At 55.9% G+C, this 21,799-nt stretch overlaps 1 protein-coding gene across 1 annotated transcript in view; it reads right to left on the reverse strand.

Moving 5' to 3' along the window:
* Positions 1–2,715: 2,715 nt before the first annotated feature.
* The window catches only part of WDR1 (WD repeat domain 1), a 44,038-nt gene continuing 24,954 nt past the window's right edge, over positions 2,716–21,799 (reverse strand). Inside the window, exons 6-15 of the mRNA XM_059380940.1 lie at positions 19,488–19,565; positions 19,035–19,115; positions 18,487–18,720; positions 15,659–15,748; positions 14,118–14,272; positions 12,706–12,793; positions 10,044–10,154; positions 7,053–7,226; positions 5,414–5,558; positions 2,716–3,851 (exon numbers count right to left, since the gene is read on the reverse strand). Of these exons, the coding sequence (XP_059236923.1) occupies positions 3,745–3,851; positions 5,414–5,558; positions 7,053–7,226; positions 10,044–10,154; positions 12,706–12,793; positions 14,118–14,272; positions 15,659–15,748; positions 18,487–18,720; positions 19,035–19,115; positions 19,488–19,565 (1,263 nt within the window). The 3' untranslated portion in view covers positions 2,716–3,744. The remainder of the gene's footprint in view (positions 3,852–5,413; positions 5,559–7,052; positions 7,227–10,043; positions 10,155–12,705; positions 12,794–14,117; positions 14,273–15,658; positions 15,749–18,486; positions 18,721–19,034; positions 19,116–19,487; positions 19,566–21,799) is intronic.

The following is a 21,799-nucleotide window of genomic DNA, read 5'->3' on the forward strand; positions in this document are numbered from 1 at the left end:
TACCCTGAGAGGAGCCTGAACAGAGGCAGCGCACACCTGGCCGGTGAGTGGCGGCCCCAGCGCCTTCCATGGGAACTACACTCAGTATTTCCACGTGGGGCCACCGACTCTGAACTGCGTGTGAGCATCCGGGCTTCACCTCCCCCTGTCGTGAGCATCCGTTAGCAAGGTGTGTCCTAAGTATCAGGAAAACCTAAGAGAGGTTTTATTTGGGGGTCTGGGAGTGCCACTAAATTTCCCTGAGGAATTAATGGTAACTGCTTCTTTGCTCAGGAAAAGTTCTACAGGTGCACTGTACTTTCGGATAGTGGGGAAAGCTGTAGGTCAGTGCCGTTTCCTCATCCTTTACCGAGATTTTCTGTGCCCTGCACCCCTCACGATCCTGGCTTACAGTAAACCCATGATTCAACTTCTCTTCCCAGTTTGTTTCTTAGTAGCTGCTGACTACTCATTTTAGACAGGATCATGATAGCCAGCGGTAAGTCAGGAAACAGCATTGTCACAGAAATCTAGGACTTAATGCAAGAATAGGGGGAAAAAAAGATTTTTGTATTAAAGAATGAAGTTTATACTTGTTTATCTCCATAGAATGGACAGACGAATGAATTCAAGCAAGGACATTGGATGATATTAAATATTCCCGGATATTTTTTAGGAATGTCACAACCTGATTCCTGTTTGACTTTCGGAAAGCCTCCTCCCTAGCTTCGAGAGACCTCCTATTCCAGAAAGCCTGCCCCGATTTCCTTCCTGAGATGCTCCTCTTGGGGCACAGGTCACAATTTGTCATACAATATCATCTGATGGAAACTTATTTTGTGTCCTGCATACACAGTGATAACTACCGTATGTTACTTCATTTTAGCCAACGTCCTTCTACATTTATGTCACATTTACTGCGTTTACAGTGTCCCAAATCCAGACTTCAGCTTTACCTGGAGTATCTCATTGGTATAACCCTCATCTCCCAGACGTGGAAACTAATGCATGTTGTTGTGGACACTGACAACCCCGATACGCAGGCCGTTCTTTTTTATTTCTGTCTTAAGTCAGCTTGGAATGGGCTCGGCTGCAGTAACAAATTATCTCAGGGGATGGATGGAATACGGGCTTACTTGCTGTTCACGCCGCACTCTGCAGGTCTGGTGACCCTCCTCCACCTGTGGCCAAGCCTTTATGGAATGTGACCTCCCAAGTCAGGGGTGGGGAGAGAGATGGACACACACCCTCAGGTGCCTGTCTGGAAGTGCCCATTACTCTCCCTTAGAGTCCCCTGGGTGCAGTATGAAGGTCTCCCTCCGCTGGTAGGGATTGTGGGCCAAACTCCAGTTCTGCTTTGAAAAGTCTCTACCGAGGAGTGGAGTTGAGGAAGGTGGGCCCTGGCTGGCTGGTGGGTACCCTCCCACCTCCCAGCCCTTCTCAACCTGAAGGCCTGTGGTCTTTTTCCATAAACGTGGTTGGTTTATATGCAATATTCTATCACTGAGTTTCTATCAGATTTTGAAAACTGTCCCACATATGCACAAATTTCCATTTGAAAAATCCTGTGTGCTCAAGGAAAATGAGGCTGAGCATCAAAACATTATACATTCTGGGCTCCTGGGTGGCTCAGTGGGTTAAGCCTCTGCCTTTGGCTCAGGTCATGATCTCAGGATCCTGGGATAGAGCCCCACATCAGGCTCTCTGCTCAGCAGGGAGCCTGCTTCCCCCTTTCTCTGCCTGCTACTCTGCCTACTTGTAATCTCTTTGTCAAATAAATAAAATCTTTAAAACAAACAAACAAACCCCAAACATTACACATTCTTTGGCCTAGCATGTGTAGAAAAGCATGCCATTACTGTGGGTTTTTTCCTGCTTCGATACTCTTACAAATTAGTTAAATGTATCAATCTTTTGTCCCTTATAGTTTTTATCATTCTGAGAATGACGTCTGAGGGGACACAAAGTCCCTGAAGTTTTCTTCCAGTATTATTTAAACTCCATTGTTTGAAACTAATTTAAAATCTTGGGAGCTACTTTTAATTTAGTTTGGTGTAAGGACAAGTAAGCAATCTTATTTTTCAGATTAGTACCCATATCGATCTAGTAATTTGTCTGGAATCCGAATACAGAAGCATGAAGCCCATTTCCAGACTCTGTTCTGAGGCAGCCCCAGCTTTAGATGTATTACAGAGTAACATCTAATTCTCTTTTCCTTTCTTAGGTCCCTTTTCATATATGAACTGTGGAAGCAATATGATGAAATCAGAAGGGAGAAAGTATTTTTTATTGGAGTTGCAAATGTAGACATCTTTACAGTGTTATCTTTCTAGCCAAGATCTTCTTTCATGGTTAATAGGAATGCTTGGAAATTTAGTGTTCTTCAGTGCCTAAATGCGTGCTACTTCCCTCTTTTGAAGGCACTGCCAAAAAGGTCATGGGCTGCCCCAGAACTCGCAAAGCAGGTGGGATCCCTAGATCATCTGATCCAATGTTTTCCACTTACAAATAAAACAAATTTAGGCCCAAAGAAGGGAGGTGAGGGGGCCCAGCTCACAGAGCTATTTGATCCAGATGTGCCGGGCCCTTGTGGGGCTTCTCTCCCCGAGCTGGGTGGATCCAGCAATCCAGTTCGGGAACATATCCCTCTGAGGCTGCAAGCCAGGGAGAAGCCACGAGGGTCCCGCACAGCTTCCCACACTCCCCACAGCCCACCACCACACAAAGTCAGCCATCCACAGTGAAGAGAAAGACATTTAATCACTTCTTGGTCTTATCTCTTAAAGCGCTCAAAGTGTTTTCACAAGTGCAAAGGGAGCGATTGCTCTCAGCCAACAATTACCAGTAATTCCAACACACGCAAAAAAACTACAAATCACCGTGCTTTATACTTACTTTTAATTTCTGCACTGAAAAAAAAAAAAAAGTGAAAACCATAACAGGTTAGTTTACAGTGATGTCACCTCTGCCTTTAAATTAACTTTTGCTCTTGGGGGCAGAAGGGGTAAAGAAAGACAGAAACACATTGAAGCAGGAGAGCAAAACAGTGGCCGAGACTCCTGGGTCTGGCTAATCCGGCTCTCAACGCCCAGAGGCGGTGGCACCCTTGGCGCGCGAGCCTGTAAACACAGACAGGCAACAGTTAAGATACATTAAAAAAAAAAAAAAAGTCCCACAATTCCATTCTTAGAATCAAGCACAAAAACAGACAGTGACTCCAAGATTCATATGAGTGCACCCTGTCAGCGGCGAGGGCGGCCACACAGCAGGGTGTGCAACCCAGGCCTCCCAGCGGCACCTGCTCTGCAGAACTCTGCAGGGCTGAGCTGTCCCAGGGCCCCTTGCTGGGCCAGGCGCAGGGGGAAGGGGTCTGCAGGGGAGGGATTCGCAGAGAGGGGTGCGGCCCACAGCCGCAGCCTCCCCCGCCAGACAGCAGGAGCCGCGGGGGCGGGTCTGTGTGCTTTCGAGGCTCTGCCTCTGGAATGTTCTGCACTCAGTCTGGGTGGGTGGTGGGTTTGAGTTACGCTTCACACGTTGTTTAAGTGCTTGCTTTATTTTTCATGTGCAAACTGTCACTGTCTAAAGCTTTCAGAAGGACGTGTACAGGTATGGACACCCTGCAGAGAGCTGAGGGTACGCGCGGTAAGGCCCCCCCTTTTGAGCGGGTGGGGACGTGGGGGCGCATGGCAGAGAGACTGGGAGAAATGACGTGTTCGGCTGCGTAAGCTCTAGTCCCTGATTCGGTCCGTCCAACGGAGGGGGTCCTCAGTAGGTGATTGTCCACTCTTTGACAGAGGCATCATGAGACGTCGTGACCAGCGTGTGCTCGTCCAGCCAGGCCAGGCTGCTGACATGGTGAAGTCGGTGCGCATCTGGGGAGAGAGAAGTTATGCTGAGGGTGAGCCCCGTGTCTCTGCCCCTGCAACACCGCAGACGAGGAGCAGGGGACAGGCTGTGGCAACACTGACAGCGGGCCCTGAGGAACTGACCGCAGACTGCTGTTCATCCAATCCTGGCCCTTCTCCCGGAAGGGTGAACATCTATCTGGGTGGACAGTGGGTGCAGCCATTCTCAAGCCGGTCCCTCCCAGACATGGGGACTGTCTCAACAACCAACAAGGTCCCCTGGGGGACAGAACTGCTCCTCCCATGGGGTGTGTGTGTGTGTGTGTGTGTGTGTGTGTGTGTGAGAAAAGTCTTACTTCTTTTCATGCATAAGCAACACTACACAGAGGATACACAGCCTCCTGGCGTATCTGCGGTGATGGGGTGGGGGGGAGGATGAAAAGGCCGAGAAACCTCTGTAATTGGTGGACTCGTGACCAGAAGACCCCGAGAGTCGCCCCCTGTGTGAGGTGCACCAGGGGTGACCCCATTCCCCCCCAGTCTCCTGCCTCCACCCTGCTGACTTGGTGGGTCTTACTACAAACAGAGCAGGGAGCCCAGGTAAATCCCCTCTGCCTGGGGGGGTGACACCGGGACAGACACAGTTCCCACGAACCACTTGTGACCAGAGTCCTTGAAGTGAGCTATTGCCACATGGAGAAAAAAATATGCTGGGCTAAATAAAACTTACTATTAAGAATAGTTTTACTTTTTTGTTGTTGTTTTGTTTTTTAAACAGGGCTGCTAAAAAACCGGCTCTGAGGGGCGCCTGGGTGGCTCAGTGGGTTAGGGCCTCTGCCTTTGGCTCGGGTCATGGTCCCGGGGTCCTGGGATCGAGCCCCGCGTCGGGCTCTCAGCTCAGCAGGGAGCCGCTTCCTCCTCTTTCTCTCTGCCTGCCTCTCTGCCTACTTGTGATCTTTGTCTGTCAAATAAATAAATAAAATCTTTAAAAAAAAAACCCGGCTCTGAACTCCTATTGAATGCTGCCCACTGTGGGGAAAACCTGCTCAGCTGTTTAATTTAGGGGGTGGGGTAGGGGAAGGGGCAGTGCTGTGGTCTGAATGCTTGCATCTGTCGCCCACGTTGTACGCCGGAAACCTAATGTCCAAGGCTGGGGGGATCAGTGCCTTATTAAACAGACCCCACAGAGCACTGCCCCTCCCTGCAAGTCTCTGACCTGGAAGAGCTCCCCCACGCCCCAGCCCTGCAACCCCCCATCTGGGACTTCAGCCTCCTGAACTGTGAGCAATAGTTCTGTGGTTTCTGAGCCACCTAGTCTGCGGTACTTTGCCATGGGAGCCCAGCGGGATAAGGAAGAGATGTCAAGAGGAATCCCCATCTGTGAAGGTGAGTGTCCGGTGAATGGACACCACCTCCTCTCCTTCAGGGAACACACGCATCATCCCTCCCTCTGTGTGTCAAGCAGGGGCCAGGGGAATGAGGGCCATGCTTCTCAGGGCTAACTTCCCCAGAAGCACAAAGAGGACACTTGGGCTTGGGGACAGCCTCTCTGGGGCTGCCTGGGGAGCTGATGTAGGAGCGAGAGTCACCTTGGATCTTGACCCTGGTCTCGGGGTCACTCAGGGTCCAGACGTACACCATCATGTCCATGCCACCAGAGGCAAAGTGCTCGTTGTCTGGTGACCAGGCCAGGCAGACGATCTTCGCGTGGTGTCCGTAAAAAACATTGTTCTCCTAGTTTCGGGTTAAAAACAGAGGGGGTAGGTCAGGGTTCAGGCCAGAGGGGCACGTGTCATCTCACCTGCCCTCTGACCACAGTGAGGGCCAATGCTGACATAGTGCTCCCTGCCAGAACCCGTGTACACCTCCTGAGGTGTCCGCTACTCCGTGACAAGGCCCAGGAGGATGCAGCCCAGCACTGGGCAGCAGCCACTGTGTCCCTGGGACCAGACGGCCTCTACCACAGCACCTACCCTGAGGTGCTAGGTGTGTGTGCGTTCCTTCACGAGGCCCTCAGCCCAGCCAGGGTTATCACGCTGACACGAAGGCTCAAGGGGCCCCACCTTGGGCAGGGGGTGCGCAGGGAAAGTACGGCAGCAGAGGGAGGCAGCCGGCCCCTCCCCACTACATCTGCCTGCTACTCTCTACTCTGTGGGGCGAGGACTGGACGGGGCCCGCAAGCTGGAGGACTAGCACTTTCCTGACGCTGTAGGGATGGTTTTTCTTTAGGGCATTCCATTGCCTTAATCCCTAGATGAGGTCGACCTCCCGAGGATTTTCTTTTTCAAGTTTGCCTGTTCCATACTGTGTTGATACCACCCTGCCTACTTAGCATAACGTCAACAAGACTTCTGTTGTACATACATGAAATCACTAAAAATGAGATAAACACAAAAGCTGAGAAACGTGGCAAGGGAGCAGAAAAATCCCCCAGGAGGCAGGGTGTATGTCCATGGAGGTGCAAGTTACAAGCTTTCTGTCCAACACAGGCGGACACTTGCCTTCACCCGCCCCTCTTACCAGAAGTGACATTATAGCATCACACAGACTAAGAAAAGACGCAAGCCTATTTACTGGGTAAGTGCATGTATTTATGGGGAAGTATACAGATGCCTGTAATTTACTTTAAGTGCACCCCGAATTAAGATCATGGGATGGATAGTGTAATACAGGGAGATGTTAATGGCAAAACCTCAGTGGTAAATTCTTTCATCTTTGCTGCATTCCAAAACGTTCAAGTGCTGGGGGGCTGGCGTGGTGCAGGGCCCCGAGACCGGAGACCTGCCAGCCTGTGCCCCCTGCTCTGGCCAAATCCAGCCAAGTGACCGACCCCCTAACCAAGCTCAGTCTCCTGCCCTGAGCCCCCCGCGAGGCAGTGCTGAGAGGATGCGCGCTCATCCTCGTGAGACCCAAATGGTAATGAGACTCAAGAAGAAAATCTAGTCTCAGCCCTTCGACAGAGAAGAAACCAGGAAATCACTCAGCCAGGCAGCCCAGGTGAACCAATCGGCTTGTCTTCATGGCAAGTCTCACCGACGTCTAGGGCCCTAACTTTGTGGCAAGTGCTCTACCTCACTCATAAAACCCCAAGACCCTGGACAGCAGCATGTCTCGTCTCGCATCATTCAGCCCTGAGAGCAAGGAAGCATCATTCAGCCCTGTGGTCTCATGCAACTGCCAGGCTGATGACAAGGGAGAGAAGCCACGGCCCCCCACCCGCCCACTCACCGAGTAGCCATCAGCAACGCTGAAGACCGTGACCACTTTGCTGGCATCGCACACAGCGAGGAAGGCGCCATCATGGGAATATGCCACATCGGTCACGGGGCCCTTGGCCTCCAGGAGCTTGCCCTCGTCCTTCAGCGTGGTGCCCAGGATGGAGTACAAGCGGACATTTCCGTCCTGCAGGAGGACAGGGGGGCAGTGAGTCACTTCCCGGCGTGCACGCTACAGGAGAGCATACGTGAGTGCACACACATGCTCCCGATACCTTCCCCCCAAAACCTGTCAGCAGTTCCCATGACATACCAGCAGTGTGGGAAGAACTACTCAGGGAAGTAATTAAGAGGCTGAATGCTAGGTACCCCCAATTCTGATTCCATGTGTGTGGGTGTCCAGGACTCTGACTTTTTCCATCAACGCTCCAGTCAGTCCTGACGCAGGTGTTCACAGGGCAAACCATGAGGTCCGCCTATACACGTTAGTGCTGCACTGGTAGCCCTGGTCTGGCTCTGTCCTCCAGCCACACTGCTTGCCCCCTGTGCTCTGGATCCACACCACCCTCTCCAGCGCCCTGGAGGTTCCTTCAGGCACCGACTCGCTCTCTGACCACGCCCTGCTCCGTCCAACCTGCTGGCTCCTGGCGAGCTCCCCATCCTTGGCGTGACCCAAGCGCTTCACAGGGGAGGCACACCTGCTCTCTGAGGGAGAGGGACCCTCAGAGGGTCCAACTGCCCCAGGGGTCCCTGAGGTTGGGATGCCCAAGCACCTGGCTCTACCCAGCTCTCCTCGGCTGGAAGCCTCTGAGGGTGTCTGGACATCTTTGCTAACAGTTCTGCCCATGCCGTGGGAGCCCAGCCAGGCGGACATACCTTGGGCACCTGTCCTCCAGGCCAGGGACTGTCTCTCCCCAATTTCATGACCCCTCACACTTGTCCAGGGCCTGGCCTGAGAAGTGTCACACACGGAATAAATCCATGAAGGGGGCAGAGATGGACAGACAAAAGGAACCAGGACAGGTGTCCTTGTGACTAGTGTCCTTGTGACTGTCCAAGGCTTCCCTGGGAGGAGTCAGATTAAGGACCAGGCCACCCTCTTGGGGCAGCTGAGCTGTCCAAGGGGCCAAGATAATCCAAGGTCTCCTAGCTCTGGCCACAACACAGCCCTGGCTCTGCCCCTAATGCAGGAGGGAGAGCCACGTCCAGATGCTGCAGGTCGATGAGGACAAAAGTCCTTGAGCTCTCGTGATATGCTCGCCTGATGTCTACCTACAGTGGGAGCCTGGCTCCAGGGTTCTGTGAATACATGGCCTACAGGAGGCACTGCAAAAAAGGAAAAGGCTATGCTCTTAGACTGTACACAGTGGACGTCATAGGAGGCACACAGCACCAACGTCCACCACCGGGCTAACTATGTGATGGGAATGCCACTTGCTGGAAAGTCACTAAAATAAATGGAGACTACTGGTGTGTGGAGGACAATGGGGAAACCTAGGATAAACAGAGATGTGCTCCGTGTGATCACGGAGATTCACAGGCCCAGGGCTGGCAGACAACCAGGAAAGACCAAAGTTGGCAAGACCTTGAAGTAGGAGCTGAGGAAACATGGGAATAGCCATCTCTCTTCTTTTTAAAAAGGTAAAGGTCTAGTAAGCAGGGCACAGTACAAGAGGGAAGACCAGATTTAAACCCCATGTCTGACTCTGACCTCCTGCCCCAGGACCATGGCTGTGAACTTCTCCCTAAAAAAGGGAAGACAACTCCTCAAAACATGCCAGAGAGCGGGGATTTAGGAAAGAAGCGGTGACAGGCCCAGAAGGGACTGCCAGCACTGCAGGGGTGTGGGCCTACAGGGACGGTAGCCCAGGCAGAGCACTGCAGGAGAGCAGGGCTGTCGGGAACCCTGTGGGAGGCAGTGGGGCTGTTTGGCAGGAGGGGATGCAGTGCCCCGTGGAGGGGCAGCCACACACAGGACACATCTGACTCATCTGAAAACCAGGGAAGTCCACGTGTCTTACAGCCACGACGACGAAAACAGAGGAAGGGCTCGAGTGCAGGGGCTAAGGGCTGACAAGCCCTGCTCCTGTGTCTGGGCAGCAGTGGCTCGACACTGTGCCCAAGGGCTCTTGGGGGAGGGAAGAGCTTGTAGATGTGGCTGGGGGCTTCCTCACCTGCTTGGGCAGGTACCCTGACCCACTGTCGAAGCACCCAGGGGCCCCTCTGGCTGGTCCTCCTCCAGGCTGGAAGGGTGGGCAGCAAGGACATTTCGGAGGTTGAAGGTGAGACCGCCTGGGGAGCAAAGCCCCACCCACAGTCCAGCCTTTCCTCAGCCCTCACACCTGCTCCATGAGATCCACCCCGGGCTCCTCCAGCAGCTGGGGAGCAGGTGGTTTCACAGTGGACACCAGCAGGTGACCCCTGGGTTGGCTTTTGGCACATTGGGCACTGCCCAGCACTGACTTCCTCCCCTGGGGCATGAAGGTCCGCCATACCTGCTGCAGAGCTGCTTCGTCAGGGCACCCAAGCCTCCCAGCGCCAGAAGGGACAAAGGGAGCCAAGTTGTAAAGCACTTTAGGACTCAGCCTGGCAGGCAGGGACCACAGGGTCCCTGCGCTCTAGGTTTAGAGGAGCAAGAACACCACACTGGACCAGACAGATGCCAAAACGACAGGAAAACCTTGAGCCCGTCGGGTTACTGCTGCTAAACACGGGTTAGGAATCTTCTTGTCATGTCCCTACCTCCAACCTGCCAGCCCAGGTCACCCACGCTGGTCCCCTCTCAACACACTAAATCACATGTGCCCTACGGACTTACGTGGTTGATGGCCCAGCAGTCTCCCCTGCTCTGTGCTCCCAAGCCCAGCCCCTGCTCACTGCCCAGGCCCTTGGTCTCCCACTAGCTCCCTCCCCTTCTGCCTTAGGACCCTCTGTACATAGCCTGTGTCACCCCCTAACCGCCCCCATAGCCGGGGTCAGAGGACATGAGGGACAGGAGACTCACCGTGCCCCCGATGGCCACCGTGTCACCACTGGGGTGTACTGCCACCACTTCCGGCTCGTAGCCAGGGCTGTCGATGCTGAAGCACTTTTTCTGGTCCTTGAGCAGGACAATCTGAAAATCACAGGCAGCGGTCAAGGTGCAGAGGCCGGGGACAGATTGCTTGGCCCGAAGCTCACTGGGGGCGGGCGTCCTGTGACCCTGTGTTGTGCTTCCTCCCTCATCAGTCGCTGGGGACCAGGAAGCCATCTGACCTCTAAACTTTTCATTCTCCTGTCACATAATGAATGAGCTCTCCCAAATGGCCTTCTTGCGAGATCCAAGGGACACAGCGTTTGGAAGAGCAGGGCTCTAAGGCAACAACAGGAACGAACAGGACAGGCTGGATTCTAAGTTCTGGTATCCCAGGTCCGAAAAAGTCCCTTCACAGCTCCAACCCGCAGCACGTGAAGCATCCTACGTGTGCCAGCCAGAGCGTCTCCCACAGCTGGGGGACAATGCTGGTACCTGTCTTCTGGACAAAAACTGGGCCCCAGGCATGGGCTCCCACTCCACAGAGTCTCTCTGCTCCCCACTGGCCTCCCACCAGGGCATGACTCATCCCATGGGAGGGCAGGACGGATGGTGCAGGGCAAGTCAGCCAGAGGCACCGGAGGGTACCTGGGAGGGGCTCCACCCCAGCCAGCCCCTGCCTCACCTCCCTCTAACAGAGGTGGAAGCAGGACGGAGTCCCCAGCCTGTCCTCAGCACCCTGTGGACACACAAACAGGGACCTGATCCTGGCTCAGTCGCCTACTGCTTATGGGGACAGCTCTGTCCTGAGCCTCAGCTTCCCAGGGCAGAAGAACCAGCCAGTGCCTACACAGCACAAAGCCGGAATTTTACGTTCAGGATAAATAAAGTCCTCAGCAAAGGCAAACAAAAGTATCAGCTCCGAGTTCACCAAGTGTGAGACACACGCATTGCTAACAGTGGGGCACACCCCTGGAGATAGCAGGATCACCATCCCCCACCGCCACCTGGAAGCACTCACAGAAGAGGCCCTCTGTACACAGGGACCCTCTTCGCCCTCCACCCCCACTCTTGCTGCCCCTCCTGCTTCTTGCTCACTGGACTGCTCCCAGATAGCATGGCCTAGATTTGTGACAACTCTGGCTTCATCCCACAGTACCCCTGCCCAGGCTACCAGCTGTCCCATGAAGGGCGGGCCAGCCCCTGACCCCACTCTCCAGTAGCCTCTGCTTCTGTGTGTATTGTGAGGTTGGTGGGGGGGCGAGAAAAGGGAAGAGGTGGACAGGTGGCAGAACCCTAAGATCTACTATGAAAATGCAGCCCGAGGAACGTTTACCTACCACCTGCCTGACTCGGGAAGTGGATTCACCTGACAGGTAAACAGTAGGGGACCAAGCATTTGCCAAAACTTGCCTAAGAAGTGAGACTTAAACCGAGCTATTTCCCGAACTAAAATCACAGGCCCCTTCCAGCATATTCTATAGAAACATCCCACCCGGAGCGGGGCAGGAAGCCTGCGTAGCAGGGGCACATCACAGAACAACCTTGCATACCCCCAACCCCGCCACGTGGCACCAGGTTGCCCCTCTCTGACCCTCCTTGTGCAAGCCTCGCTCTGAGCCTCAGAGGAGGGCTTGTCAGGACTGCCCTCTACCGACAGGGAAGTGAGGCCTGGAGACAGGGAGCATCAGCCCAGGCCCGCCTGTGCTTCTAGAAGGCTGCCTTTCGGCACCTCCAACCCTGACTCTGCTCTGGCTCTCCATGCAGATCATCACTATTGTTCCCCCACTAACTGCCCAGGCTGCTGACGGTAACTGCTTGGCAGAAGCTTCTGCTATCTAGGACACGCAGAAAACATTCTCCCCGAAGCACGTCAAGTGCACGTGACGCAGGACGGGTGTGGGCTCCTGAACAGCAGCTATCTTTACCAGGGTTGTCACTCCTGCCGTGGGGGGCTTAGTCACACCTGCCCACCCTGATCTCCTGGATGCCCTGGTCTACTGACAGACGCCGCCTGCATCAGAGCAAAACCTTGTAGAAAATGGGTCACACCAGGGTCTGGGTCAAGGGCACTTTGTTCCCGAAATTCCAAAAGAAAAGGTCTGTAAGTGACCTGTCTTCAATGAGAAGCCAGGCCACAGAGCTAGGACACCAGATGCCATCCTGGCCCTGGTGCCCCTAGACACCATGTGGCCTCGGGAGAAGTCAGAAAAAGAACGGGCAACACTGAGAGGAGCCTCCCAAGTCCCCTAGGAGCTGTTAGGGAGCTCACAGATGGTAAGGAACATGTGTGGAGTCACATGGTTCCAGGGCTCATGGCTGAGACAACCGTGTTGCTGCTGCTGGGCACCCAGCAGGCTCCCGGGCTGATGGACACACAGGGAGGCTGATGCCTGACAGCTGTGCCCTCTGGCAGCTGCAGACTGGGGCAAGCAACTAGCCCTCCCTCTGCCTCCGTGTCTGTAGGATAGGGAGGATGCCGTGCTACCGGAGAGAACTGCTGACCAAGTGACTCAATGTGTGTGCACGCGGTTCTTGGACAGACACGCAGCAGAGCTCCCACTGCACCAGAGGCAAAAGGTCAGATGCCTCACCCACCAGCTCCGCTCAGCTGCCTGGCTGGTGCTCCCCGCCACTCTGAAGCAAACTGTACCTGCCCGATGCAGACGACCACGGCATAGCCTCCGGGGCCCACAGCCACGCACTTGGGTTGGACGTCCATCTTCACGACTCCCTGCCCGCTGGTGGAGACAAGGGAAAACACATTACGTCAACCTCACAGGGCTCAGCATGTATGTTAAGCCTACACTCAGAGATGCCGATCCACCTGCACTGAGGGAGTCATGAGCCAAAACCCAGGAGCAGTGAGAGAAAGAGATCCCCAGCTCTAGGGAAAGAGACTGGAAATTAAGCGGGGGCAGGGAGCGGGGCGGGGGGTGGTGGTGCTCTAGTCGCTATGACCTGTGGAATAGCTGTGACGCCCCCAGGAACTCCACCCCACTCTCGTCCTGAGTCCACTGGCCACAGACCCTGACGATCCATGGCTACAGATGGAACTGAGCCCACCTCTCGCTCCCACGGTCACAGCCACTCTGCTCAGCAGGGTGACTCTTCTGAAGAATCAGATACTTTCATGGATGAAAATCATGTCTTTGTTTTTGGTTAATGCTGTGAAAACAAGCCCTGGAAATCTTGCACACACACAAAAACTTGAAAATAGTAAATGAAGGAAAAAAATCCCATGTGACCAGGCCAAGCATGGGGACCTTGCGGCTCAGGTCACCAGCTGTGGCTCTGCCCCGGGGGTCTCTGAGGAGGCCGAGGGTGCAGCAGCCCACGCAGCGGGAAGGCTCTCGTGTGGGCCGTGCTAATTCAGGGTCACCAGTACAGAGAGAATGGCTGCGGCCTGGACACCAGACTGTGGGGCATTTTCCGCACGCATCACGAGGCTCAACCAGTTCCCAGTGCCCAGTCCCACCAGGCAGGTGAGGCCTGTCACACGTCCTCCTGGAGTCCCCTGCCTCAGTGAGGGGGAAGAGGGGCACGGCTGCAGACGTCCAGTCTGTCCTTTCACGAAGCAGACCCTGCTCACCCACCTCTTCACTCTGCACAGGAAACCGCAGTTTGGTAACAGCTAGTCTTCTGGTGCCAAGGACAGCCAATTCAAGGCACCGGAGCCAAACCAAACAACATGGCCGCTTCCTCAAAGCACCTGGGTGCCTACGTGTCCTTTTGAGCACCTGCCGCATGCCAGGAGGCCGTGAGGGCCTTGCTGGGCCTTCCCAACAGCCCGCAAGGCCGGCCCCACTGATACCCTCCTCTGCTGTAGAGGAACAGAGTGAGGAGGGCATCTGGGCTGAGAGGTTTCCCAGGCAGAGTCTACACAGGTCACTGTCCAGGTGGGCTACCTGGACTCTCATGCAGCCCCTGGCTGAGAGCATGGCCATAAGAGAAGCAGTTGGGGGGAGCAGTGAGGAGAGCAAAGTGCCATTGAGCCAGAAGCCATGTGGGCAGAGAGCCCCTCTTCTGGGGTGCACTGCGGACTGGGCCCCGGGCAGCCCTCACCTGTAGTCCCTCAGCATGAGGCTGGTATAGCGCACTGTGTCATCCATGCTGCAGCTCACCAACTGCCCAGACTCGTCCACCGTCATCCTGGACACCTGGTTCGTGTGGCCCTTTCCGGCGAAGGAGTCGTTCTCCCCTGTCTCTGAATCCCAGTAATGTGGGGCGGGGGTTAAGAAAAAGCCACCTCCAGGACACGGTGCGAGCCCCACCGGGGAGGCCTGGCCGCCTCTCACTCGGGATGAGACTGTGAGCACGGGGCCTGAGGAGAAGTCCATGGCAAGTCTGAATCCGAATTTCAGAACAGATGTTCTGGTGATGGTCGGTCGGACCATGGAGGACACGCTGAGTGAGCAGTCCGGCTGGAACCCCTGCACGGGGACCCCCTGCAGCAGCTGGGCACGGAAGTGTGCGGGTTCCCACTGGCTAACGGGGCCCATGGACCACAGCCCATCTGCGCTGGAAGCCTGGGACCAAGAGCAGGAGGGTGGCTGCGCCTCCCTGCTCAGAGGATGACCAGCTAGGAACTGCCCGGGGCCTCCCAACCTTGGCAGGGATGGTCTGCACGCTGTGAGTCAGAGGTGCTCATGGGGGAGGGGTGCTGTAAGTGAGTGGACTGTTCTCATTTCAAGTTGAGGATTATCGTTGCCTCTGGAGTGTCACAGGTATGCTCCACGGCTGATAGGCTCTTGGATTGGAGACCCCAGTGCCTGATACCTGAGGAAACCTAGATACCTGAGCACTGGAATACACGCCAGGCTGCCCCGGCGCTGTGCTCGGGGAAGATCTGGAAAAGGAGGCGTCACACCAGGAGGGGAGCAATGCAGGGCAGCTGAAAACAGCCTGACTGCAGACCAGCACCTCGCTCCAGGAGGGGCACATATCATACACTCCCCTCCTCACATTTAAGTGGATAGAGGGTGACTTCTCCACCCTCCTACCCCAGAGCCGTAGGGACAGCTCCCTAGCTAGAGCTCTTTTGTGAAAACAGGGGTGCGTCAGCCTGCACCTCAGAACCCGAGGGTGCTGTGGGAGGAGGGGGAGCCCCAGGCCTCAAACAAGGGGGTGGGGGTGGCCTGTAAGGGCTGCTTCACATGCCTCCAGGGAAAGTCTTGCGGGACCACAAAGAAACTCAGAAGGGAGGTTCCAGTTCCAGTTCTAGCTGCTACCGACCAGTGGGGTGACTTTGGGGAAAGCACTGGAGCATGCTGGGTTTCTGTTCTCTTATTTTTAAAACAACGGGAAAAGTACTGAGATTCTAGGTCCTGCTGAATCCTCAGACTCCTGACTCCTGGCCTGTGCGAGGGATTGGGCGGCACTAGGGGCCCAGGCAGGAGCAGCAGCTCGATGCAGTTATCAGCCACTTAGAGCTGCAAAGAAGCGATCCATCGGGTCAAGGCTGCAGCCCAGAGCCAGGGACCTCAGCGTGGACACGGCCCTCTGGTTGCAGCCCTGCTGCTACCCTGGCCTCCGGCTCCACAGGGACAGAACACTCCCACTTGTCCTGCCAGTGGCCCCAGAGCCAGCTCTGTGAGTCAAAGGATATTAATGTGTCCATCGTGGCTCCCGGAGTAGATATAGGACTTGCCACCATTGTTGTGCACCGTCAGACACTGGATGGATTTGCTGTGACCCTGCACAGGAGAGGACAGAGCAGGTGAGCGGAGAACACGCCTTCCTGCCTCTGCCACCTGCCAGCCGCCCTCCACTGACTGCCCCCCGCGGGATGACGAGACACAAGGCCTTCCACACCGCGGCGCCTGTCTGTGCCAACACCCTGAAGCCCCATGTGCCCGAAAACCCCCTCTGTGAGCCGCGGCCAGCTCTTCCCCAGCTGACGGCCCATCTGGCAAAACCTTGTCATGAAGCCCTTCCCTCCCAGGACACAACCTCAACCCCAGCCAAGAACCGGATCTAATAAAACCCTAGGAGCTGAGTGCCTGGTCCGTGCAATGACCCTGGCAGCGCCCTTGACTGGGGGGACTGCTGCTCACATCTGGCAGATGCCGGTGAGCCCCAGTCCCGAGCTGAGCCCCCGTGGACGGGAAGCAGCAGTGAGCGGGATCAGCCACAAGGGGGGTCCATCGCTCACAGAGGCAGGTGGGCACACATCCGGGCCCTGCAGGAACCCAGACAGTCCCAGGACCCAGGGGAGACCTCCTAGCCACTCAGAGACCCAGACAGTCCCGGGTTCTACTGTCTATTCTCTCCCCAAACTGGAACATACAACCCTAGCTTTGACTCCTAGCTTGTGAGGCAGCTTCTTCTCTCCCAACATGCCCCTCCCCACCCAAGCTGTTGGCGGACCCTGACCCCCAATACCTCCCTCACCGGCAACGTGGGGGGCACAGTCAACTCCTCTGTAGCCAGTCCCTTGCTACTAGGGAACACATAACCTCACTATAACTGCTCCTGGGGGCCAGGGTGGGTGGGTCTCTGTCTGGTCTTTCTCAGCAATGCTCTGTGGCCGGGTGGCACAATTCTGCACAGGCCTCACCCCCAGAGCTTCCCGAGCATTCTGCAGGTTCCGCCTGTTGCCACACTGTGGCAAAAAGCTTCCAAGAAAGGTACACACAGTTCTCAGGGGACACAGTGGGTCCTTTCTACCTCTTGTCTCCTTCTAGGGCAGAGTCCTGCCAGCCCTGATACTTATCAGCCCTGATACTGATCTGGTCCTCAGACCAGATCAGCCCCACTGGGCATCCCCCCTGCACATCCTGACTCAGGACCTGCACCTGCCCTGCCTGGGGCCGCAGCACTCCCCAGGCACTTGTGAGTTAACACATGCCCCGCAGGTGTCTAGACAGACCCAGCCACCATGTTTGCCTCTCACAGACCTTCTAGCTTGAGAACTGCTGCTCCAGCTACACAGCAAAATGCCGCGGGTGTCGGGGTACCAACAGATAGAGCCATCCCTACAGGTTCTGACCAAATCCCTCTGGGGCAAGTCCAGTTCCAAGGCCTCCTGGTCCTCCTTCAGGGTCTCCAGGTATCCAGCCCTCTTTCAATCTCCGTGAGCGGGAGGGCTAAGAACTGCTATTCCAACTCCGGCTTTCTCTGGGGCGCCCACATTTGGCTCAGATGCCTCTGCAGCACAAGATCAGCACCAAGGACCCCCTGGGATTCACGTACACTACTGTGGCAGGAACGGGAACGGGAAGGACTTTCTGACTGCTGACTGTAAAAGCCTGCAAGATTCTGCAACCTGGCCTGGGAGCAACAGAAGCCCAGCTTGTAGTTTCCATGCTTTCAGTGGCCAGTGGGAAACTGCTCTTCTGGGCCCAAGTGGGCTGACAACGGCCTGAACCTCTCAAGGAATCTCTCCCCATCCCATCTAGAGAGAGATCCAGTCAAGTGACTGTGTCATGCGTGCCCCCCGGCTCTGTGCCAGGCTGTACACACCTGCACAATACAGGCACTGCGCCAGCTAGGGACCCATCAAGGAGGAGGCCGCAATGCCCCGTGCTTAGGTCCAAGCTGGGGGAAGCATGACAGCAGGCATGGAACCCAAAGTGAGGATAGATAGTGCCGTGTTACCACATCAATCCTCTTCAATCTCATCAAGCCACATCCCCTTCTGAATGAGACACAGCAGTTCCCACCTCGGACAACTGTCTCCATCAACTCCAGGCAGAGGCAGTGTCTACAGGGACTGGCACGAGAGCCAACCTCCTAGGTCCTCGCTGGGCTGCTGGCTTCCTGAGATATCAAGACCACTAGGGCTGATGCAGGGAGAAGGCATGCTCCCCCACCCCCGAAGCAGGAGTCCCCAGGGCAGACCCTGGGCACCAGCTGCCCCGAGGAAGCCCTCCAGGTGACAGGATGGCAGCTGGGCTGGGGCCTGACCACCTCTCAAGGCCTCTGAACCTCAGGATCTGCCTGTTTCTCCAAACTTGTTCCTTCCCATGTGCCTTCCCTCCTCGAACCACGTAACACTCCAGGCCTCCTCACACTCTATCCCACGTTCAAATGAGACACAGGGCCCAGGTCCAGTCCCCAGGCCTCCTGGCCGTCCCTTAGGCGCTCTCCTGGTCCTCCAAGTCTGTAGTGATGCTCTTGGAGCTCCATGCATTCCAGCTGTCAGCTCCTACCTGAAGGAGGCTATTCACCCCAGGACACAGGGACTCCTGACAGTAGGGGGAGGGGCACTGTCCGCAGACCAAGGCCCTGAGCCTCCAGTGCTTCTAGAAGCTTAAGGGGAGCTCGGCCCCAGCCTTCCACTTCTGCTAAACACACACCCCAAAGCAACTAGCCTCCTGCCATTGACCAAACCCCCAAGGTGGGTCCCCAACTCGGCCTCCTGCCAGCTCTCCCTCTTCCTCGCTGGGCCACAGCCCTTTCCACCACCCCACTGGCTGCCACGCAGCCTTACCTTGATGACCCGCAGGGGTTTGCTGGGGTTGTTTTTGTCCAGGTAGTTGATGTACCCAGACAGGGAGATGCTGAGGAGGTGGTCCTTCTGCCACAAGCAGCCCAGCTGCTGGTCCAGAACGGTGGAGCCCATTGTAAACGTATTGACGACAGAGTTCACACTGACGTCCCAAATCTTCGAGGTTTTGTCTCCAGAAGCAGAAAGCAAATGGGTGCTATCAGGGCTCCAGCTGATCTACTCAAATGAAACAGCGGGCCCGGTATCAGAGAACACAGAGTGGGAAGGGGCCTCGGAAAGCAGCCTGCCCAAAGCCCCCATTTCTGAGCAGGGAGAAGCGACGGCTGGGGAGACCAGGTGTCCAGGCCCCTCCCTGCTCTAGCCACTGGCTTCTCCAAGCTACGACACCCCTTCTGTGTGATCCTGAAGCTCTCCACTTCACCCCCTCACACTTCATGGTTCTAACTTCTAGTTGTGTACTGACCACTGCACTCATGGACACGGCCCCCAACGGTGGCTGACACGGTCACACACCACGGATCCATACTCACAGCGTAAATGCCTCCGTCATGAGCCTTGCCGCCTCCCAGGGCACACACTTTCTCTCCCGTCTTTCCATCGTAGATGTAAATCTTTCAAAGAATAACACACACGTGGGTCACAGGTGGGAGGACGCGCTCACCAGCTGGCAGGCAAGATGAGCTCTTCCCCGTCCCTGCTCTACCGTCAAGAGCTTGCTACTGTGACTCTTAAAAAAGGAATCTGAAAAACGTGCTAAACGGGGGAGTTTCCAGCTCCATTTAAAAGGAGAGAGATGGGAACGGGGGTGTGGGGGTGCGCACCAAGCTGTGATGACACAGCCTGGGAACTGTGCACCTTCCAGGAATGGAATGGAGGGAAAGCGATAGTTCCCCCAGCAAGACAAGCTTTGGGAGGCTAGTCTGCCCTGAAGAGCTGGGAGGTGATCAAATGAGCCCCTACCACCCCCAGGCCCCGGCTCTCACCTGCCCATCGGCGCTGGCTGTAGCAAATCTGTTCCCATCAGGAGAGAATCGCACACAGTTGACAAAGCGGCTGTGGTCCTGCAAGAAAGAGCACAATTATCCACCTGATGGCAGGAGGTTCTGGAAAGTTCTCTATGAAATACGCAGTCTGCTTCAAACCTCTGCTCCAGCTGCCAGTGTGAACGGTCAGTCCACAGGAAGACCTCGGCCCTTAAACAGAATACTCCCGAAGTAGCTCCTGACTCACCAGGAGGTCTGCTTCAGCCCGCCTGCCTTGGCCCAGGCCCATCTGTGCCCAGGCCGTCCTCTGCTAGGCCTCCCAGCCCCATGCTTGGTGGGATGCATGAGTTCCCCTCACCCTCAATCTGCAGAGCAGACAGAGTCAGGGCCCCAGAGGTAGCTCAAGTCCAGAACCCTAGGCCTCTTCCCCTGAGTCTCCAGGGTTAGGCACACAGCAGGTACTGGGAAGGGTTGGGATGGAGTGGAGTTAACAACTGAGCTTTTAAAGAAATTAAACAACGGTTTTGCACTTCTGGGGACTAAGACTCCAGACGACCTCCAGGGATGATTTCCTATCCTAAAGATTCATTCTCTCCCCCATCAAAGGTCTGCATAAGAAAACATCCTCTAAATGCCACATGCCCCTTCCCCTACCTTCAAGAAACACCCCTTCAGTGAACTTAATAATATAAGCGCTTCTCAAAGCAGGGAGGGTTAAGGGCTCCTGGGGCATAAACACCTAACCGCCCATCACCTGCCCCACAGCATTCCCTGAGGCCAAGCACAAGTCCACTTAAGTCAGGAGCCGCTCGTGTGAAGGCTCCATGTGTGTCTGTGTCATGCAAGGGGCTGAATTGGGCTGAAACTGTGCCACCTGTGAATGGAAACCTCAGGAAAGAGGGTCTATACAGATGCAGTCGAGGTATGATGAGGTCCTTAGGGCGGCGCCACTACAGTGACTGGTGCACTCCGAAGAGGGAGACTGGGACAGACAGATAGCGGGTGCGGGAAGAGCCCGTGAAGACATAGGCAGATTGGGAGGGTGCCCCTCGGGCCAACGGAGTTTGGGGAACACCAGCCTGCTGACATGGGGAGCTCAGGCTCTGGCTTCAGGAACCGAGAATAAACCCATGCTGAACCCCTGGCTTGTCATCCCTTGTTACGGCAGCCCAGGAACAGGCATGGGGCACACCGTCTGTGACACTCCCAGAGGAAGAGCCCTTCAAGGACACCATGCTTAATGCACTGGCGAAGCAGCTCAGGCCAGGAAGGAGAAATTGGGGCCAGGATCCTGAGGAGGGAAGCCACAGGCCAGGACCAGAGGAATCCACGTGTCTGCAAAGTCCACCTGGGAGGCTGAGCAGAGGAGTTGCCCCGCAGTGGGGTTTCCCTGCTGCAGGCAGCTCCGTCCCTCGGAGCCAGGAGACTGTGTTCTCTGCCCAAGGACACTTCCAGGCCAGGCCCCTCGGGCCCCACGAGCCTCGGGTCCAGTGCTGGAGCACGGAGACAGCCCGGCATGCTGCTCTTCAGATCCCACTGCTCCCCTCAGCTAATAAGGCCGGAAGCAGCCAGCATTTCCTCTCCCTCAGGGGGTTTCCCCCGCAAGGCTGGGGACAGGAAAGCCTGAGCCTTCTGAGCGCAGTGACACTGGTGAGCCACCAAGCTGGCTTGCCTTCCTATCTCTTTTCGGCAAGCACAATCATGGGGCTGCCAACTTGGTTCTGACTCAAGAGCCTGTCCTCTAGGGCATCATCACCGGTGCCTGTGACGGAGGTTTATGATGGGCTCACAGCTTCAGCCTGAACTTGGCCCTGATTCTGGGACCACTGGGAGGCAGTTCCCACTACTAACATGCCACACACCTCACTCCCAGGGCCCAGCCTCAGCCAGCTCAGGCCTGCAGGGTGACAAGGCTATGGCCGGGTTTACAGTGTGTGCTCATCTGGGTGAGGGCTGACCTTCCCTGCTCCCAGGTCTGGCCTCTGGGTTTTAGAGCAGGTGCAATCTGCCAAGCTGAACCACAGTGGAAGGAGTCTGCTTCCCAAGCCGGGATCTCTCAAGCCCTCCTGGGTGCTTCTGTCTCCCTCATAGCCACCTGTCACTCACCACCTTACCACCGTTAGGGCTTTGGGGAACCTCCAACCCCTCCGAGACAGCCAGGCCCAGAGAGAACCTGGGGCTCTGGTTTCTCTTCCAGATCTCTAGGCTTGGCTGCACTGGCTGTGGGGAGTACCTGGGTCAGATCTTCCCTCCCCAGGCCAAATGCCACCATGGTGCCTTCCACCCAGGGCTGTGAGGGAGCCAGCTGGTCT

The sequence above is a fragment of the Mustela nigripes genome, chromosome 1 (assembly GCF_022355385.1).
Source record: "Mustela nigripes isolate SB6536 chromosome 1, MUSNIG.SB6536, whole genome shotgun sequence".
Classification (NCBI taxonomy): domain Eukaryota; kingdom Metazoa; phylum Chordata; class Mammalia; order Carnivora; family Mustelidae; genus Mustela; species Mustela nigripes.